General features: G+C 42.8%; 1 protein-coding gene across 7 annotated transcripts in view; it reads left to right on the plus strand.

Annotated features, from left to right (window-relative positions):
• Nucleotides 1-888: 888 nt before the first annotated feature.
• The window catches only part of CCDC85A (coiled-coil domain containing 85A), a 178,426-nt gene continuing 160,462 nt past the window's right edge, over nucleotides 889-18,852 (plus strand). For 2 of the 7 annotated variants that reach the window (XM_090049852.1, XM_090049861.1), the window contains exons 1-2: nucleotides 889-1,342; nucleotides 5,089-6,013. In XM_090049852.1, coding sequence (XP_089905978.1) covers nucleotides 1,100-1,342; nucleotides 5,089-6,013 — 1,168 coding nt within the window. In that variant the 5' untranslated portion in view covers nucleotides 889-1,099. Of the gene's footprint in view, nucleotides 1,343-5,088; nucleotides 6,014-15,916; nucleotides 16,475-18,852 lie in introns of those variants that run through there. The other 5 variants (XM_090049868.1, XM_090049875.1, XM_090049902.1 and 2 more) reach the window with 4 other exon arrangements.

The following is an 18,852-nucleotide window of genomic DNA, read 5'->3' on the forward strand; positions in this document are numbered from 1 at the left end:
GAAATGGTGGCTTTTCCCTTGCAGGCTGGCAGAGCTCCAGCCTGCGAAGGGCTGCTTGGGGCTCCCCTGCACTGCCCCACGCACTGGGACGGGGGGGAGCGGGTTTGGAGTGAGGGGCACTGGGTCAGGACTAGTCATTATGGGTCCTGGTACCAAAAAGGTTGAGAACCATTGGCCTAGATGACCTCCGGAGGTCCCTGCCAGCCCTGCTTCTGTAGGTGGATAACCAGCTACCTGTGCAGCAGCTGCCCGCCCCCCTGAGGAGCGCAGCCAGGCCAGCGCCCTATGGGCGCTCAACCCTGATGCTCTTGTGCCACAGCGAGGGCATCCATCCAGGTACCTTTAAGAATAGAGGACAGTGGCATTTAGTGCAATGTCCCCCCCCACCATGAATGTTGCTTGCCCCCCCTCCTGAGGCTGGGGGAGGGGCCTGGCGAGCTTCCGCAGGCAGCTGAGGTGATGTGGGCAGCAGGGAGTGGGGTGTGTGAAAAATAGAGGACATAAAGAGTGTCTGTTTGTCCGGTTTCATATCAATAGGTGGCCGTTGGTCCGGTTTCATATCACTAGAGGACCAGAAAACCACCCTAGCCACTGCGCTGCGCCCCCCTCTACCGCCAGCAGGCGCCGGCCCCAAAGCAACCAAAAGCAGCACAGTAGAAGTATCTTGTAAGTTGAATTTTTTCTCAGCCCCCACAAGCAATATTTTCTCCCCACCCATGCCTGCTTCCCTGCCCCCTCTGAGCGCCGCGGTTCCCAAGAGGAGCCCGCCCCTGCCCTGGCGGCCGGGCTGTGCTGTGGGCAGGGCGGGCCGGCAGGTGGCGCCGCTGCTCTGCGCTGGCCGGCGGCTCCCTCCCTCCCTCCTCCCCGCCCGCTCCTTCCCTCCCCGTGGGTCGCACATGGCCCGCGCCCGCCGTGAAAAGCCGCCGGCCGCCCCAGGCCGCCTCACTCGTGCCGGCAGCGGGGCCGGGGAGCTCGCCCTGCCGCCGGCCGGCGCGGAGCCCAGGCATCCCGGGGGCGGGCGAACAGGGGCCCTGAGCCCCGCGCTACAGCCACCGCCGCCGCCGCCCCCCGCCCCCCGGCCTGAAGTTTGGCCGCCACCATGTCCAAGGCGGCGGCAGCAGCGGGGGAAAGTAGCGGGGCTGCGGCGGCGGCGGCGACGGGGGGCGAGGACTTGTCCAAGGTGCCCGACGAGGAGCTGCTGAAGTGGAGCAAGGAGGAGCTGGTGCGCAGCCTGCGCCGCGCCGAGGCGGAGAAGATGAGCGCGATGCTGGACCACAGCAACCTCATCCGCGAGGTCAACCGCCGCCTCCAGCTGCACCTCGGGGAGATCCGCGGCCTCAAGGTACCCCCCGCCCCGCCGCCAGCCTGCTTCTGCCTCCCCTGTGGGGCCACGGCGCGGGGCAGGCAGCACCCCGTGTCCTGCCTCTGGGACATGTTGTCAGTGCAGCTCCCAGCCCCCCCAGTCCCTCCCAGTTTGAGCATGGGGTACAGCCCCCGGCAGTTGTCGCTGCCCACGTGCAGGGGGGCTGGGCCCTGATGATCCTGTAAGGTCTCCCCGGGTCCCTAACATCTCTGCATCTGGTGCAGGCAAGGGCAGCCTCAGCCAAGCCATTAGGTGCAGCCCCAGGGAAGCAGGACTGGCTGGTGCCTGCAGAGGCCACCTCCTGTCCGGTTCTCTGCCTCGAGGCAGGATCAGCCCTACTCAAACCGCAACCCATGGCTTTGAGGTGGGGGGCTGAGGAAAACTCCTGAGCGCGGCACTTCTCAGACTGGGTGACGCCAGCGATGGAAGGAAATGACCCAGGGCCGAGTCCTCTCGTGGCTGCTGGCAGCCAGGACACCCGGGGCTGGCAAGGTGTTCCTTCCCCACTCTTCCTCCCCTGGAGGGACTTCTTCTGGTCCAGCGTGGAAGAAGGGGTGTTTGATCCCTCTATTGTGCAGGTTCTCTTTACATTCATCTGGATGCCAGGGGTTGGGAGCAGGGGTGAAACCCTGGAGCTGCTCGTTGTCAGTGCTAAAAGTCTTCTTGACATCAGTGGGTCCAGGGTTTTGCTGTGGAGGAGCACCCAGCTTTTGCACTAGCTTTGCACCGTTGGCCTTTGGCGCTAAAGGAATCTTATATGGGAAGCTAACCTGAGATTTCACCAGCATAAAGAAGCTCCTTGCAAAACACTGATATCTGGCAGTGTCATTGGATTATGCTCAGATTCCCTTTGGGTTGTGTTGACTGGGGGTGGGGCGGTATATACTGGGGAGTAAGGTTGGAAGAGTTAAGCACAGGATCTCTGTGAGCCTAGGGAGCATGGGGAGTCATGAGAACATCTTCCCTCCCTCATACACAGACTTGGAGAGAGACCGTCAAGAGTCCAGGGATGATGCTGAGAAACAGCTGACCCCTGCACCGGGAAAATTCCACGTGGAGAGGGCAATTCCTTTATTTCCTTCACTGAGAGTTGGTAGTTTCCCTTCGTGAGGACAACAGAAATTGAATAAGGATTTTAGGATTTGTCCTATAGAGAATAGGAGTTTGAACTGCTTGACTATTCACTTGGGTTTTATCTTTCACCTGAGTGCTGAGGCAAGCTGTCAAACAGGATTCATCAGAAACGTTGAGGAGTTCTGGGCACACTTGATCCGTAAACCTCATACCCTTGAAGGGTTTTCATGTTTGCATTTCATGTGGAGGTGATGAGATGAAGGGTGGTGCAGTGCTACACAGCCCCAGAATTTTTTATGACTTACTGATCTGTTAAATACTGTTACTGTTTTAAGATTGTTTCTAAATCTATCAGTGAAGTTTCCAGCTAGGCTTCCAGGGAGCCTTTAATATTTATGTCTCCCTTATGCCCTGTGACAGATTTGTGGGGAACCTCCCTGATTTGGGTTCACTAATGCCATCCTCTGACTTCTTTGTTCTGCAAAGAGGATATGATAGCAGAATCTCTGAGCTGTATGTACCTTCAGAGAGTTCCTCCTATTTTGAGATGCTTCTGTTTTAAAACCTATCCTAATAATTTTCTATAGAATATTTCCTCTGACTCTTGTGAGAGGCATATCAGGTTTCCCTGGCTCGTTATTAGTTATTCCTGGTTATTATTAACTCTGTATTTTCTGGTTGAGAATTGTCCATGATTACCCTGCCCTCAAGACTTGGCATGTGTAAAGACTACTGCCGTGTGATGTAACTTATCAAAATCGTTCTATGGAAAAATAAGTTTCTCTAGTTGTGGGAACACTTTCCATCCTCTTGTCTGGAGATGTGAAATTTCTAAGGAAGTTTTTCAAACCAAGGGGAAACTGAGGTTGGGGGCGGGAAGAAATGCACAGAAGGGCATGGTCTAAGGAAGTGCCAGTCCTGTAGAGCAGATTCAGACTGCTAGCTCATACAGGGCACCTTAGTGAAGAAAAAAAAATCTAAAGTGCTGAAATTTCCCCTTTCTCATATATTCCTGTCCTGCCAAGCATGGCTAAATTTGTTTCCATTTTGATAATACATGGCATCAGAAATTGCCAGGATCCTATCTGACAGCATGCTGATACTAGTAATAATAAAATTAAGGGTCTATTTCAACACTAGCCTTAGGAATACAAAGTTCAGGCTGTCATTCTGTGTGCCTTGTATGGCAAAGATGTTGTAACTACAGCATATTAGCTTGTTTATATAAAGCTTTTTTATATATACAAGTTTAGCTGAAGAAATATGTCTGGGGATGGGTGATAGTGCCATCCAACTCTGAACTCCCTAAGTGATGCTTTTATTTCCCCTTTTTTTTCCATACTCCTGAAATGGAACTTGAAAATGAATTTTCTTTGAATAATTTATAGGTCTCTCTTTAAAGTTTTAAAAGTTCATTTGAGATATTATTCATTACAGAGGTCTTATTCTCTTTTTAACAAGTAGAATATTTTACATATGTTTAAAAACTTGGAAGCTAGCTCTGGAAAGCTTTATGGCTATAGTTTTTTTTCAAGGAGTTTGAGGGTGTTGGGTTCCCAACTCCCATTGAACTTTAGCAGGATTTCAGCAGCCAATTTCTTTTTTTTTTTTTTTCCTTTTAAAAAAAAAAAAGACTATCCTGGGATTACTGCCTGGGGTGCATCAGCCATCTTTGTTATTAGGAAAGTAGAAGAAATAGGACTTTCCAAAAGGCTAATATGTCACAGGGGTGGCTAATCTCTAGTTTTCATATTAAACGTAAAAAGGAAACATGATTTGTTAGAAATGTATTTAGATTAAAAAAGTGAGCGGGTCAGTTGCAGAGTGCTCCCCCTCTTCCCTGATGTGCTTCTATTAATTTGTTGCCCCCTGTGGTAGTGTGCCCTGTGCCAGTGCACTGCTGACACCTCCCTTCCTGGATTAAAAAAAGGTTCACTCTGCATCATGTTCTGCTATAGCAGTGGCTTGAATAAGTTTACTTCACAGTATGAATTTTCAGCAGTTGGAGAAGGGCATGAGGGCATGTTCTAAACATTTTTTTTTGGGTTGAACCAATTTAGCATCAATCAGATTTTATGAGATTCTTCTGTGCAAAACAGGAAACAAATCAAACACCCAAATATTTTTAAGCTGTGAAGAGTTTGGTTTTGTCTGTGTATGTAGTTCATCAAATTTAAAATAGATTTAAACCTTAGATATATGAAATTAGTAGCTCCCTTACACTTTCTGTTTTTTGTTCATTAATAACGTACAACAGGATAGTATCATACTATCGAAAATCTCATGACGGAGACTATGAGATTTCTTCTGCTCTTTTTGGAGAATAAGGGTTTTCAATTATTTTGCTTAAATAAATGAGATTTTTGGTGCTATATCTGAGAATAATCTAGGAACCTTTTCAGATTCAGTCATGGCGATGTTCACTTCTGTATTTGGACAATTTCCTCTTTTACAGAAACACTGTGCAGTTGTAGCAGGTCAGGCAACATGCAAATTTCTAGTTCTTCTTTTGGTTGACATGTCCTTAATAGAGGAGGCTGGGGAAATTAGATGACAGATCTGTAGTATTAATTGGCTCTTACACTGTTGAATGTTTGAATAAATGTTCATTTTTGGAAACTTCTCTCACTGGTGATTGTCATATTTTAAAGGATATCAATCAGAAGCTGCAGGAAGATAACCAAGAACTGAGAGACCTTTGTTGTTTCCTGGATGACGATAGACAGAAAGGCAAGAAGGTATCCCGAGAGTGGCAAAGACTGGGCAGGTACAGTGCTGGGGTTATGCACAAAGAGGTTGCCTTATACTTACAGAAACTGAAAGAACTGGAGATGAGACAAGAAGAAGTAGTTAAAGAGAACCTGGAATTAAAAGAACTCTGTGTTTTGTTGGATGAAGAGAAAAGTGGCGGAGCAGGCAGCAGGAGTTCTATAGACAGCCAAATCAGCCTCTGCCAGTTAAATGCAGCAAGTCCCTATATTCGAGATGTTGGTGATGGGAGCAGCACTTCTAGCACTGGAAGTACAGACAGTCCAGACCATCATAAACATCACCCAAGTACCAGTCCTGAGCATCTCCAAAAAAGTAGGAGTGAGGGAAGCCCTGAGCATCAAAAACATAGGAGTGTTAGCCCAGAGCACCTTCAAAAACCCAGGAGCTCTGGAAGTCCTGATCATCAGAAACACCTAAAAGGACCAAGTCCAGAACATCACAAAGCCATTGGTAAAAGTAGTCCTGAGCATCAAAAGCATGCCAGTAGTAGTCCAGAAACTCTTCCTAAGCACATTTTAAGTAGTAGCCCTGAACACTTTCAGAAACATAGACCTGGTAGTAGCCCAGAGCATCAAAAGCACAGCAGTGGTAGCCCAGAGCACCTTCAGAAACATGCACTGAGTGGAAGCACAGAGCATCTCCACAAAGTGAGGGGTACTAGCCCTGAGCATCTCAAACAGCATTATGGAGGAAGTCCAGAACATCTGAAGCATCTTGGAGGAGGCAGCAGAGAAGGTACCCTGAGGAGACAAGGAGCAGATGACATGTCACCTCATCACAGAACCGTGTACAATGGGATGAATGGTGGGTCTATACTCTTACTGAAACCACGTTTGCAAAGACTCCTGATATGATAGATATAATATTATACTTGTGACTGTTTTAAAAGAATAATAATTATGAAAATACTAAAGCACTTGAGAGCTAGGTATTTTTATTACTTCATTATGAAGCAAGGTAGAAAAAATGTATCTATTTGTGTACTCATCAGTTCTTAGGCTGATTAGAGAAGAAAGGAATAATGAAACCATGTGAAATGAAGTGTAAATGGTGTCTTTGTGCCAGGTGTCAGATTAAAAGCTGTAGGTCATGATCCTGCAATTATATTCCCATAGATAAACCTTTATATCTGTCTAGAATTGTGGAATGATCTATTGAGATAATTACAATTTATTATTACTTTTGGCTCCTCCTGGGTTGGAGCCAGCAACCTACAGAGAAAACCTCCAAACTGCAGTGTCACTTTCCTAGGCCATCACATCTCTGAGCTTTAAAGATTTTAAACCTTAATGCTTATTGCAGAAAAGCTTCTTGTCCTTTTCAGTGAGCCCTGGAGACTACAAATATATAGTTAAGCTCAGCAAGAATTAATCTGAAATCATCCTCAGGGCTGTTGTGTGGGTCTGGGCACCACCAGCATTCCAGAATCTTTAATTTGCATTTATTCAATTATAAGGAAATAACAATTAGAGAATAACTTAAATATTTTCCCTACCTGTTAGGGCCATAATTCAGAAAAAATACAGAGTTATGCACCTAAATTAAGTATGTGAGTAAGCCAGTTAATTTCACTTAGATTACTTATGGTTTTTAGAGAGAAGTATTTGCTTAAGTTATCTTCCTGAACTGAGACTTTGGTGTTTTGGTAGGAAGGAAGCATCGCTAAGTCCTGTAGAATACAGCAATTTATTTACCTGTATTTAAGACTTTTATAGACTTCATTTAAAAATAAATCTGTTCCTGCTGTTCAATTTGTAGAATATTTAAAAAATCTCTCTTAAAATGTTGTAGACTTTTTAAAGCAGCCTCAATGGAACCAGCTTGATTTAATTTATTTTATGTTCTATAGGGTATTCCTATAACAGAGAGCCTACAATTTAGAGTCTAAGTAATATAATGAAGGAATTCATTTTGCTGCTTTTCTTGCTCAGATTTGTGGTAGGGTTTCCTAATGGTAGGAGCTTTGCTCAAGTAAGTGATGGCGGATTATGCTTATAAGCCTTTACTGTGCAAGGGACACCTGTACAAAACCCCAAGTATATGGGTTCACCTATGTGGATCTGTCTCTAGGATCAGGGCTACAGTGAATTACATGCCCGGCTTATGCTCTTCTCATCTGCTTGTGTCTCCCTCAAGTCATTGCAGATAGAAATAATTAATGGCTTACAACAGGACATTTGTTTGTGAGCTAACCTGCTCTTCAGGCGGGGGGTTCTGGCTTATTGCCAGTGCACTATATTTCACAGTGCCTCTTAATTTGTGGGTATTGCTTAACTAGGGAGATTTCTAATTAACATTTAAACAGTTAAGTAAAAGATGCATTTTTGAAAAACATAAATGCTTGTTTAGGTTCTCAGTAATGGGCTTTTTGAAAACTCCCTTAAAAAATATTGCATATACTAGTATAGTATGTGTGCTCCTTCCCAAAATGAGTCTTCCAAAATTGGGGTTCATGTCTTATATGGAGAAACTGGTTTTTCTTTCAGAATAGCAGCAATGGCACATCTGTCGGGGCAGCACTGAGGGCATCAATTGACTTTTTATGGTTCGTTAGAAACTTTGATTTCTGCTAATTGTTTTTCATTCAACAGGGATTAATATCCCACTCTCTTTTTTTAATGGTCTTGATGTTCTCCTAATCAAGCTAGTCTTTCTTCAGCAATTTTGCTGAAGGATTTGCAGTTTAGCCGCTCCTGGTCTTTCTTCTATTTCACAGCCCTGTAGTTTAAATTTTTTAGCCCTTTTCAAAATCTTAGATCCATTCATGGGGTGTCTATACATGTGCTTTGGGGTAGGAGATGTTTTAATTAGAGTGGCTCCTGGACAGCTGCTCTAATAAACACCTGGGCATCACATGTATTCAGCTTCCTACGTTTCAAAATGGCTGTGGGGGTGCTTAACTAAAGCTTGTTTGACCCAGTGTTAGTTAAAGTGCCCTGCCGCCATTTTGAAATGCAGGACACTGAATACGTATGACTTTGCAGTATGCTGGAGCATGCTAATTAGATTAATCAAGCCTGCTCTGATGTGTTCCAATTAGAAAGCATCAGAGCATGTGTATAGATACCTATAGGGTCCAGTCTTCAGCAGCAACTTCACTCTTAGCTTTTGGCTTAGCAACTAAGAGCTGCTGACTTTTAAGCTGCAAAGGGGTTAAAACGGTATCTTTTGCCTGAGCAGAAAAGAGAGAGCGAGTGAGCAAGTTGCAGATTAAGCTTCGTCTCTGCTGTGTGCAACCATAACTCTGTAAAAATATTTTCTTTTTTTCCCCTCCCTTCATTTTGCCTTCCTAAAAGCAAGGTACATATCTCATGTAAGAGTAACAATGTATGGTTTCTGGCGTGTTTCTTTATGAAGGCATCAAATGTATATGTTCATGCTCATTTGCAGATACAGATTCAGTTTTTTGTGCAAGCAGTAGTTTATATCAAAAAAATATGTTTAAATCCACCTGAAAATGTTGTCTCTAAAGAAATGAAGTCAGTGGCACCTTTAAACCTGAGCTGGTTGGCATCTCTTGCACGAATAATTTCAGCTCTCCACAACTTGGTCAGAAGCCATAATAAGTTGGATAGAGGACCAGTAGTGACTTGGGGGTCTGCTTATTGACTTGAATGAGGCATGGATCAGGGTCTTAATTCAATCAAAATGCTCTTCTAATCCTGCCTATTATAATAATTGTAATGGATATTTCTGGGCTCTGTAATGCTGTCAGTGTTTTTTTCTTCTCCCTCCTCCCTCCCTTCTCTGTTTTTATATCATTTGACATAACTGTGAGGTAAGGAAGTTAGCTGCAAGGTTTGCTGCTGAAGCTAGAGTCTGACTCAATGGTTGCAGTCAGTGGCAAAACTCTTGAAGACTTCCATAGGACAGGTTTGGGCCCTCAAAATTAAAATATAGCATTTTCTGCTCCTAAGTGTACTATAACTGTTTTGTCAACTGCTCTGACAATAAAGAAAAAGCAAACCAGACATTGCTTACCATTACATAAATCTGTATTTGAACAATTTTATGTATACCTAAAAATGTATAAGGGGTCTGTATATTTGAGTGGAGAAGCGTGTATTTTTCATTGTACTCAAATTAGCGTATAGATCCAGGTTTTACATAAGTAAAGGGAAGGGGCAGAGCATGAAAGGCGATTGCACTTCTAAAAACTAGGCCCAAAACACAGAAAAATAGAATAAAGATAATGCTATATTTGTTATAGAGTCTTGGAGTACTGTGTGAAATAAGATATTCTACTCTATGACTATATACTACAAGCAGAAAACAATATGCGTTCGATCCTCTAGCAGTCAGTGTACAAGGCTTATTTTACATTCTGTATGCAATCTCATTGCAAATTTTTTTGACTATCGTTTGTTTGGCCAGCAGGAGAGAAATGTTCTTCTTGGCTAATAATGAACAACCAGGTCTAAAATCCTTTGAGTTGATTATATGTTAATTACACATTCAGAATTTTTATCTTGCTTCTAAAAAAGGGCTGATCAGAAAGTTTTTGAAGCCTATGGTAAGATTGTTTTGAAGAAACCCATTTATATCAATGGATTTTGGCTCGGACCTTAGTAGTGGAGTGCTCCTGCAAAGTGCTGAGCAACCTGGTAAGGTGCCATGCACTGTCAATTCTTGCTGACTTTTCTTAGTGGTGAGAATGATAAGCATTTGGCAGTCCTGGGTCCTGTATAGGACTAGAAGTGAAATGCATGCATGTTCAAAACGAGGTATGGATGGTTGTGCATTAATACAAAGTTGGATTTCTCTCCTTGGGGATAAGAACATCAGTCTTCCTGGAAAATCGCAAAAGAGAAAATCCTAATATGCACCCAAATGTTTACACCTTGTTGTTCTTACATTTTTTTTCCCCTTCACTATTGTTAAATCTGTCACATTTTTTATGATAAACTTTGTCTAAGGTTTCTAACCTGGCACTTTCAAATAACATAAGGTTGAAACAGCATGAGAAATTGTTATGGTGCTCTTGCTTAGCAGTTGCTTAGCAGCTTCCAACTTTTGACTTGGGTGTAAATCCATTCTTCATTTAGAAAATATGGAAAAAATAGAGACATACTAATTGACATGAGGTGTTTTTTTTTGCCAAACTTTATTTTAAAAAGTGCTATTATAAATATCTAAAATAGGATGTTTGAATTTTCATGTTAGGCCAAAATATCTTAAGAATTTGATTGCAAAAAAAAATGGAGATAAGGCAGTTTGGACAGGCCACTGCAAGAGTATCAGAAGAGTATGACATTATGCAGTGCATGGTTATATGCTCCCATGTAGGGAATGGCGCATGTAATAATAGAGTCCAGTTTTCCCTCCAGTGCTTAGTTAGACCTCCCACTTAAGATAATGAGAGCTCTCGGCAAGTGAAAGTATTTAGGACATAGAATACAACTGGGAGAGTAAAGAAGGAAATGTTGAAAGGGAAAAAATAACTTTTAATTTTTCTTTTTTCATTTTTTATTGAAGTTGTAATCTCCTTTAATACTGGTTTCCTGTATTACATTTAATTTTTCAAATGATGATATTTTGAAAAAAAGGGCAACTTCCTCCAAAGTTCTGTACCTTCCAACATATGGGTGGCCTTGCTTGCTGTGGTGAATTGAGAGCCTGACAGCAAAATTGGTCCAATATTTGTAACTGAGAACATATAGTTTATTTTAAGACTTTAACCAAATGTAAAATGCGTTGTAACAACTGATTATGATCTCTTGCACTGATTGTTCTTAAAGGGTTTTGTTTAATGAGTTATTTGGGTTAAGAATATTGCAGAAATTATGGGAGAAAACAACAGTGGTAAAATAAGTGATAATTTAACAATCCAGAATAATGTATGACAACCTGTAATTCCAGCACACACATTTGTGATATATAAGTACATCTATATAAATTAATACTCTTTCAGGGTTTGTAATTTAAGTGTTGTTTATTTGTTTTTCTAAATGGTTTATTGCAGATCTTCTGTTTTAAGAGTCTTTTGTTTTATTCTGAGCTTTGATTTTGTGTGTGTGTGTGTGTGTGTGTCAGAGGAAAATACCAAAGGCTTTCAGATCTGCCTCTTGCTTCTGGTTGAGGTTATTAATGAGTGAAGGTAAAAATGCTGACTTACACTTCCAGCATTTTTACCAGTTGGTATGAGAGCTCATATACAGAACAAGTTCAGCTGTATTTTTTCTCACGTGAAAATATTTGTAGGTTGAATGAATACCCAACATAAGTTATGAACAATTACTGCTGCAAATGCATTGCTTTGAAAGAAAATAATGAAGAAGAATATATTGCTCAGGTAGGAATAAGCATAGAAGAAACTGTTGTATGTCTTCAGGGAGAAAAGATTGAAAGATAATATTGTAAGCAATTTAACTGATATCAGCTGAGCACTGTACAATATGGCTCACTTCTTGATGGCCAAAAAATAAAACAATGGTTTATGTTTCTTTGTAGGATTATATAAGAAACAGTAGCCCTCTTTAAAAAGTCAAAACTTCAACAGCTCTGCATGGTTGTATTTGAAAGGTACCATTTATTGTTTTACTTTTAGAGCAGTGCTTCCCAACCTTTTCCTCAGCCTGACTCGATATTTCTCACCCCATTTCCTCAATGCGGCCTGTCACTCCCAACCTGTAGCCACCTGCCCCTCTAGGTGCCTATTCCTTTCCACCCACAGCCTCCTGGCCATGTTAGTGCCCCTCACTCCCCACCCATAGCCCCCTATGCCCCTAAGGTGGCCATCATAGAGGACATTTTGGTTTTCTGCTACTCTGTCCTGTCAAGAGAAAAACAGAGGACCATAAAGGCATCTGGTTTTGTATCAATAGAGGACAGAGGACAACCAGACGGTTTTTTATGATGGCCACCCTACATGTCCTCTAGTCCTGCTGGAAGGGGGCCCACGCTGCCAGGGCTACAGGGCTAGGGCCCACAGCCCTCTACCCTGCCCCCAGCAGTGATCAAACCTCACCTGCTGCCTGCAGGAGGTGGTGGCTGCTACAGTCCAAGCAGAATGCAGAGCCCTTGCTCCTCCCTCCTTATCCTCTGCCCCTTCCTGCACAGGCAGCATGGCCAGAGTGGAGCGCATGGGGTGGGGGAAGGATGTGGGCTGCCTGCTGCGGGCTTGGGGCTCCCTGCCCTGTCCTCCCCCTGGGGGTTTGCGCAGCCTAGCAGATAGGACCCAGTGCAGGAGGGCAGGGAGGCTTAGTTCCACTGCTGGGAGTCCACGCTGCCTGTGCTGCTACAGTGAATAACCCCCTGGCTGCCCAGTGGCGGTGTGGAGTTGTGGTCTCCACTGGTGCTGGGTGGTCAGGGAGTGCCTCATTGTGGCAGCGCAGCTGGTGTGGGGCTCTCAGTAGCAGCACCGAGCCTCCCTGCCCCACTGCCATAGAGGCCCTGTGGGAGAGGTCAGGAGGGTGGGGAACCCTGAGCCTGCAGCAAGCAGCTTGCATCTGCCCTGCCCTGTGCACAAATCTGGGGACACATGCCCTCCCATGCCTCCTTCCCCAGGAGTGCAGGCAGTGGTGGGGAGCCAGCCCTGCTGCCCCCCTACACGAGCTACCTATGGCTCCATCTTGCTCCCCTAGCCAGGCCCTGCATTCCAGCCCTGGGCACCATGCACTCACCCAGCTGGGCTGTATCCCTAACCCCAACCCCAGTCCTGAGTCCTTCCCACCCTCTCCCTGAGACCTCAATCTGCCCTCCACCCATAGACTTACTTGGAGGGAGCTGTGGGAGCTGCTTTCCATGGTGCTTGGCTACTATATACATGTGTATGTGCACCCATTCATGTGGTGTCTCTTCCTGATTGCGCTCCCTGCAGCCCCTTGAAGGCTGGAACACTGCCAGCCTTCAAGGGTAACAACTGTCTTGGAGTAAGAGGAAATGTTGATGTCTCGAATATCAATTCAAGGTATCTTGCTGATAACATACCCTTTTTAATGGTGCATGCTGTAATCGCATCATTAAAAGTCTGTTCTACTGTTACTTACTCCTGAGAGTGACCTTTGCTCCAGTGAGTAGTTTGCTTGATGTCTGTGAGTTTATTTGGGTAGTAAACTTACTCATGTGAGTAAGCTTGTGGGATCAACCCATAAGGACAGAACTTAGTTTGTTGATCTCCTACTGATTGCAGATGAAATATTCACATTTATGTGGTGTAGGATTGAAGTATAGGGCTTGTTCCAGAGTTCATCAATGGTAGTTCAAGTCTTTTCACTAAATTCAGTGGGTTTTGGATCAGCCTCATAATTTAGTATTTTTTTTAATACTGGCTGGAAGAGACCTGGAGTCTAATTTATAGGTATCTACATGAAGAGAATGTGGTTGCTTTATCATCACAACAAAACAGTTTTATGCGTTGGTATGATAAATATTGGTGATGTGGTTTATAATGCAAAAGTTATAAACTTATTGGAAAATTGATATTTGAAATTTTTTTGAAAGAACTTTATGCAGTCTGTACCTGTATCATTAAGCTCACTAGAAAATATTTTATTTATGTATTTTTGTTTTTTAGTGTCTTACAAATCATCTTTCCAGAAAGTAGCTTTTTTTTCTTAATGGCAGCACTAAAGTTTGTTTTATAAAGTGGTTTCATCTAGTCTAAATAATTGACTGTTCTGTACTGGCACATCACCATTCTGATTACCAAAAAATTTAACTAAAGTTCAAACTGGTAATCCTACACGATCTGATTATAGAAATGCTTAGTCTATTCCTACTTAATGCTAGATGTTATTGCATGTAGAAAGAGGAAACTATAGAATGACTCATTTTAACAACCCACATCCTTACACATGTCTATATATATACATGGTAAACACAAAATATCTGCACTTTGCATGAACTTAGTGAATGCAGGTTGTATATCTAAAATGTCAGGTGAGCTTTATGGTTTTAACTAAAAATATTGCATTGGGCAAGAAATACAAACTAAAGAGTATAAGCTTCTAGGATAAATTTTACTTTAAGCTAATACCAAATGCATAGTATTAAGATGGCATTGGATATTAAGCCAATAACACTTCATCTGGGATTTTTGCTCTCCCATTGGCATTAATACCAATTTTACCATTGGCTACATCATAAACAGTTTTAAGCCCCGTTTTTCACTATTAAAGCATGGATACTTAAGGGTGCATAAACATTACAGACTTTAATGTTGGTTTAAGTTACAGTGCTCAGTATGGAGATATGGCCTAGGGCTATGGTATTTTTGGGTGAACCCATGGTAGTTCCTAAATCCCCTTGGATAACCCAGAGAAAAAGATTGGAGCTTTATAGTCTCTTAAAAGTATTACCTGTTATGCTGGAGCCCCTTGCATTCTAGGCATTCTCCATGGGCATAGACAGAAGTGACAATTTTGCCTTATTTGGCCACAGAAAGCGGTCTATAACTATGGCCAAACACAAGGAAACGACTGCAGATAACGTCAAAAATGACCGAGCAGGTGAAAATATGAACTCTTATTGCATGAGAGGTGAGATGAAGACATTTCAAAACAGTCTCTTCTGTTACTTCTGTCTGTGCTGCCTCCGAGACTCGAGCTGTTTTGGTGGAAGGGGGAAAGGGAGTGGAGGGAATTTGGTCTGGAGGGTTTTCAGGCCCCACTGGAGGGTGGGGCGAGCATACTGGAGGCTTCCTAAGTTGATGGTGGTGAGGGAGGGGAGGGCTTCAGTACTCCCACCCTACCTTCCAGCACTGGCTGGGGAACCCCTAGAATGAGTTGCCTCTTCTTTCTTTCCCCTCCCATTCTGAAATAGGGACAGGCTGGGAGAGAGGAGCAGCCACCGCTAGGGGAAACTGGCTGCAGACTCCTAGCCAGCAGCTAGGTTCCTCTCCCCTGGAACCAGCAGTGAACTTCTGTTTGTTCTGGGGGATTGTTGTAACTCTGTCGAAGCCTTCTCAGATACAGTGGGGAGCTGCACTTCTGTCTGTGCCCCATGACCCTTCTTATCCTCTTTGGAAATGTAACTGTTAGCAAAGCAGATAGTGTGAGCTTTGTGTTTCCAAAGAACCAATGATATAATATTAGCTGTCTCCCGTACAGGAACAGAAGAGGTGGGAGAAAAGTGCTTATCCTCTGTCTCCCTGTCCCTTTTCACAGGGCCAATCCCAATCTGGCTTCACTATATGAAACGTGTGTCCTGCCCCCCCCCCCGCCATCTGTTTTCCCTCCTATATCTCATTTCTCCCTTTGGTGTGGGCATTTGGTTGCATGCTTTCAACTGGTGGTAGGAGTTACATTGCTTCAGGCCTTCTGGGATTTAAATGGTGACTGTTTCACCTTGACTGTAAACTCTAGGGAATTTGTCTTTACAATCCATAAACATTCCTTTAATATCCATCTTGAGGGTAACAGAACAATTGACTGTCTATTGATAGCTATTAAAATGCTTCACCATAACTGTTGAAATCACATTAAAATTGATCTTGAAAAATAATTTTATGGACTCCTTGCGTCCACCTGCTGCTTCCTGGTGTGCTCCTTTCATAGTAGTCCTGTCCTGTAGCCTTGTAGGAGATGTAGCCTCCGTTTGGCATGTGTTCTTTACTTCTTCCTGTGAACAGCAGTCTAGCAACAACTAGTATAAAAGGAGACTTGCTAGTAGTTAGACTGTGTGAGAAATGGATAAATCTGTAGCAGGCAAGTTATCTGGTACAGCTTTTGAAGCAAAATGGATTTTAATTTTATTTTTTCTTGACAGGTGGGTGTCTCTGAACCATTCATGTACAAAGTGAGTATGGCCAGAGCCAAACATACTGCAGTTACACACTGGACTTGACATAGTCTACCAGTATACCTCATTCCAAACTGGCAACTGTTCTGGTGTTCCAAGTATGGGATGGTGGCTAACATCTGAGCCAGGCTGTCTGATTTATTTGACATCTCTGACTGTATAAAGTCATTGCAAATCTACATTACAACTTCAATACAATTTGAAGACAGAAGGTAATGTTTAGCATATTAAATCACAGTGCCACTGTTAGCAGTACCCTTAAAACACTCATGCAAATTGATCTTTGTTGAAGTCCATTGACTTACTGGTATTATTCATGGGCTGAGCATGAGCCATGGTTTCTTGCTTTACTTTTATGTAAGCTGTACAAACAATATGCTTTTAGGTTAGGGAGTAGGAAACTACTTCAGCATCCACCTAAGCTGATGGAAAGGTTAATTTTCTTTTTCCCCATGAGAGAGAGCTGAGCCAAACCCTAAAAAATTTGCTTTTACTCCTAAGGGACATTAGTACCTTGGTCAAAATAAGTAATAGCATTTTTATTCTCAGAGGGAAGGTCCTTCACATCTCCTGAAGTAATGACTCAGGCCTAGCTCAGGGAAAGTATCTGTTGCCTTCAGGTGTTATGCAAACTGCTTTGTGAGTTACCGTATTGTAATATTATTACAGTGTAAAATATGTTTTTAGAAATATTACAGTGATTAAATTGTCAGTTTTGAAGCTATGGCAGTTTTAATGGAGAACTGCAATATTACCATAATTCTTGGTAAGCACCTCTTGCTTAACCTCTTCAGTTACGATTTATAATGCACATTAATCTTCCCTTTTGCATATGTTAATGGAATATTTCTTAAATATTTCATTTAAATAAGAGTGAGTGGTGGCTGCCAGATGTCTGGAATAGAATGGGTTAAAAATGAATACTGAAGAGTCTAATGGTCAGTGTAATGTGACACTGACAGTATTTTTCTTACCATTCAGATATAGTGGATGTGCTGTACAGATGATTACTGGTGTTATGTGGTATTTTGTGATTCCAAAGGGTATATCTATGTAGTAAGGTGTAATAAAACTATGCATGCCTAAATTTCATTGCTAGGGTGATTTTGTTTATTGGTTTTAGACCTGGCAGGTATTGCCTTTATTACTATGTAGGAAAACAGCTAAAACTAGGCTGAATATAGTTTTTGGTGCCACATACAAGGATTTTTTTAACTGAGAGCATTCAGCATTATGTTCAATTAGTGGACCTGAAATAAACATTGTTCAGGTGGTGCTACTTGAATAGTTACAATATTGGCTCCATTAGGAGAATCGAGCAGTAACTTACAGCCTTTAAATTGTCAAATTCTTCTGTGTTGTGAGAGGAGTATAGCTCAAAGACTCAACTTTTTTTTTACTCCAAAGAAATCTAAACTGAATCATATGGGGTGTGGCTGTGGTGGGTCTTTGCAGCCCTTCATTTTAAGACTGTAGGAAAGTGTATTTTGTTACCTTTGGTATTCTTGTTTTCCTGTGTGGGAAGTCTTGAATAAAAAAAGGATAGAGTTTTGTCCAACAGCATTCTCTAAAAATACTGTAGTAGGATGTTCATCCTTAACTTCCTATGCCGCAGTAATTCAATAAAGCACAATTTGCTCATCACGCTCTTAGTTACAAGATGACAGTAATCCCAAGAGCTTATCAAGTTTGAACATTATTTGGATATTGAAAACATCCAGACCTATAAAAGAACAAATAAAACAGAAACCAATCAAAATACTTTGCTATTTTGGGAAGAATCTAAACTCTCCAGCCTGAAGGCAAATGTCAACTTCTGACAAATGGAGCTAGAAGGAAACTTCAGTGTTGGCAGGTTGTTCCATTGCTGTTTACTGGAAGATTCCGTGCAACTTCCTCTCAAGCAGTTAATACTGGCCATTGTTGAAGATGGCACATAGGGCTAGATGGATCATGCTGGCAATGACTATTTCTTGGTTTTGGGTTTTGTAACATGGCTCATTTTCCTTTACCATGTCCGAGTGTATGTGTATGTTATTTATCTATATGCTTGTTCTCCAACTGTGGCCAAAAGATGGTCCTCTGAGCTTGGACCTGCTATTTCAAGAGAACACAACTAGCTTTTCTAGCAGCGATGCTTCAGTTGTAGTTACTTGTATGCCAGTTGTAGTTACTTGTATATCAGTTTCCTGTTTGTATACCAGGTACTGGTTACTTGTGTACCAATTTCAGATTTGTTTAGAATTTGGGGGGATATTGTTGTTCAGCAGAACTAAAAATAAATATCAGCAAATGTATCCAAATAACTTAATGCTTCCCTGTGCACATCTACATGTGCTATTAATATGCAGCAATAAACTCTAGTACATATCATGAACTACACATCTAGTTCATTGCTCCCAGGCACCACGTTTACATGTGTGCCCAGGACTGCAGCATGTTGAATCAGGTCAGAGCAGTCCTGGCTCACAGGGGGGCTGGGGAGTCAGCCATCCTGGGGCTGCTCTGATCGAAGTTGAGGTGCTGTGGCGGGGTTGGCTAGGGCACGAGGCTGCTTCAGTGTAGGGCTAACCAGCAGGTAGCCCTTGTATCGAAGCACCTTCATGCCCTAGCCAGTCACGCCAGTGTCTACATTTTCACTGTTGTGGAGTAAAAAAACCCCCAACAATGCTGTAGAATAGTGCTTGTGTTTACAAGTACTGACCTGTGGTGGAGTTAATTAGTTTACTTCATCCTAATAGGGCTATATATGTAGGAGCCCAAGAAGTGACACTTACTATGGAATAACTCCACAGTAAACATGTAGATGCTACCCCTCTGTCATTTTGCTGCTTCACAGCATTTCTTTAATAGAAGTTCAGTTATTGAGTTTGCAGAGCTGGAGGTTAGCAGATACACAGGGG

The sequence above is a fragment of the Crocodylus siamensis genome, chromosome 1, assembly GCF_052110815.1.
Source record: "Crocodylus siamensis isolate JL-2025a chromosome 1, ASM5211081v1, whole genome shotgun sequence".
NCBI classification, from domain to species: Eukaryota; Metazoa; Chordata; order Crocodylia; family Crocodylidae; genus Crocodylus; species Crocodylus siamensis.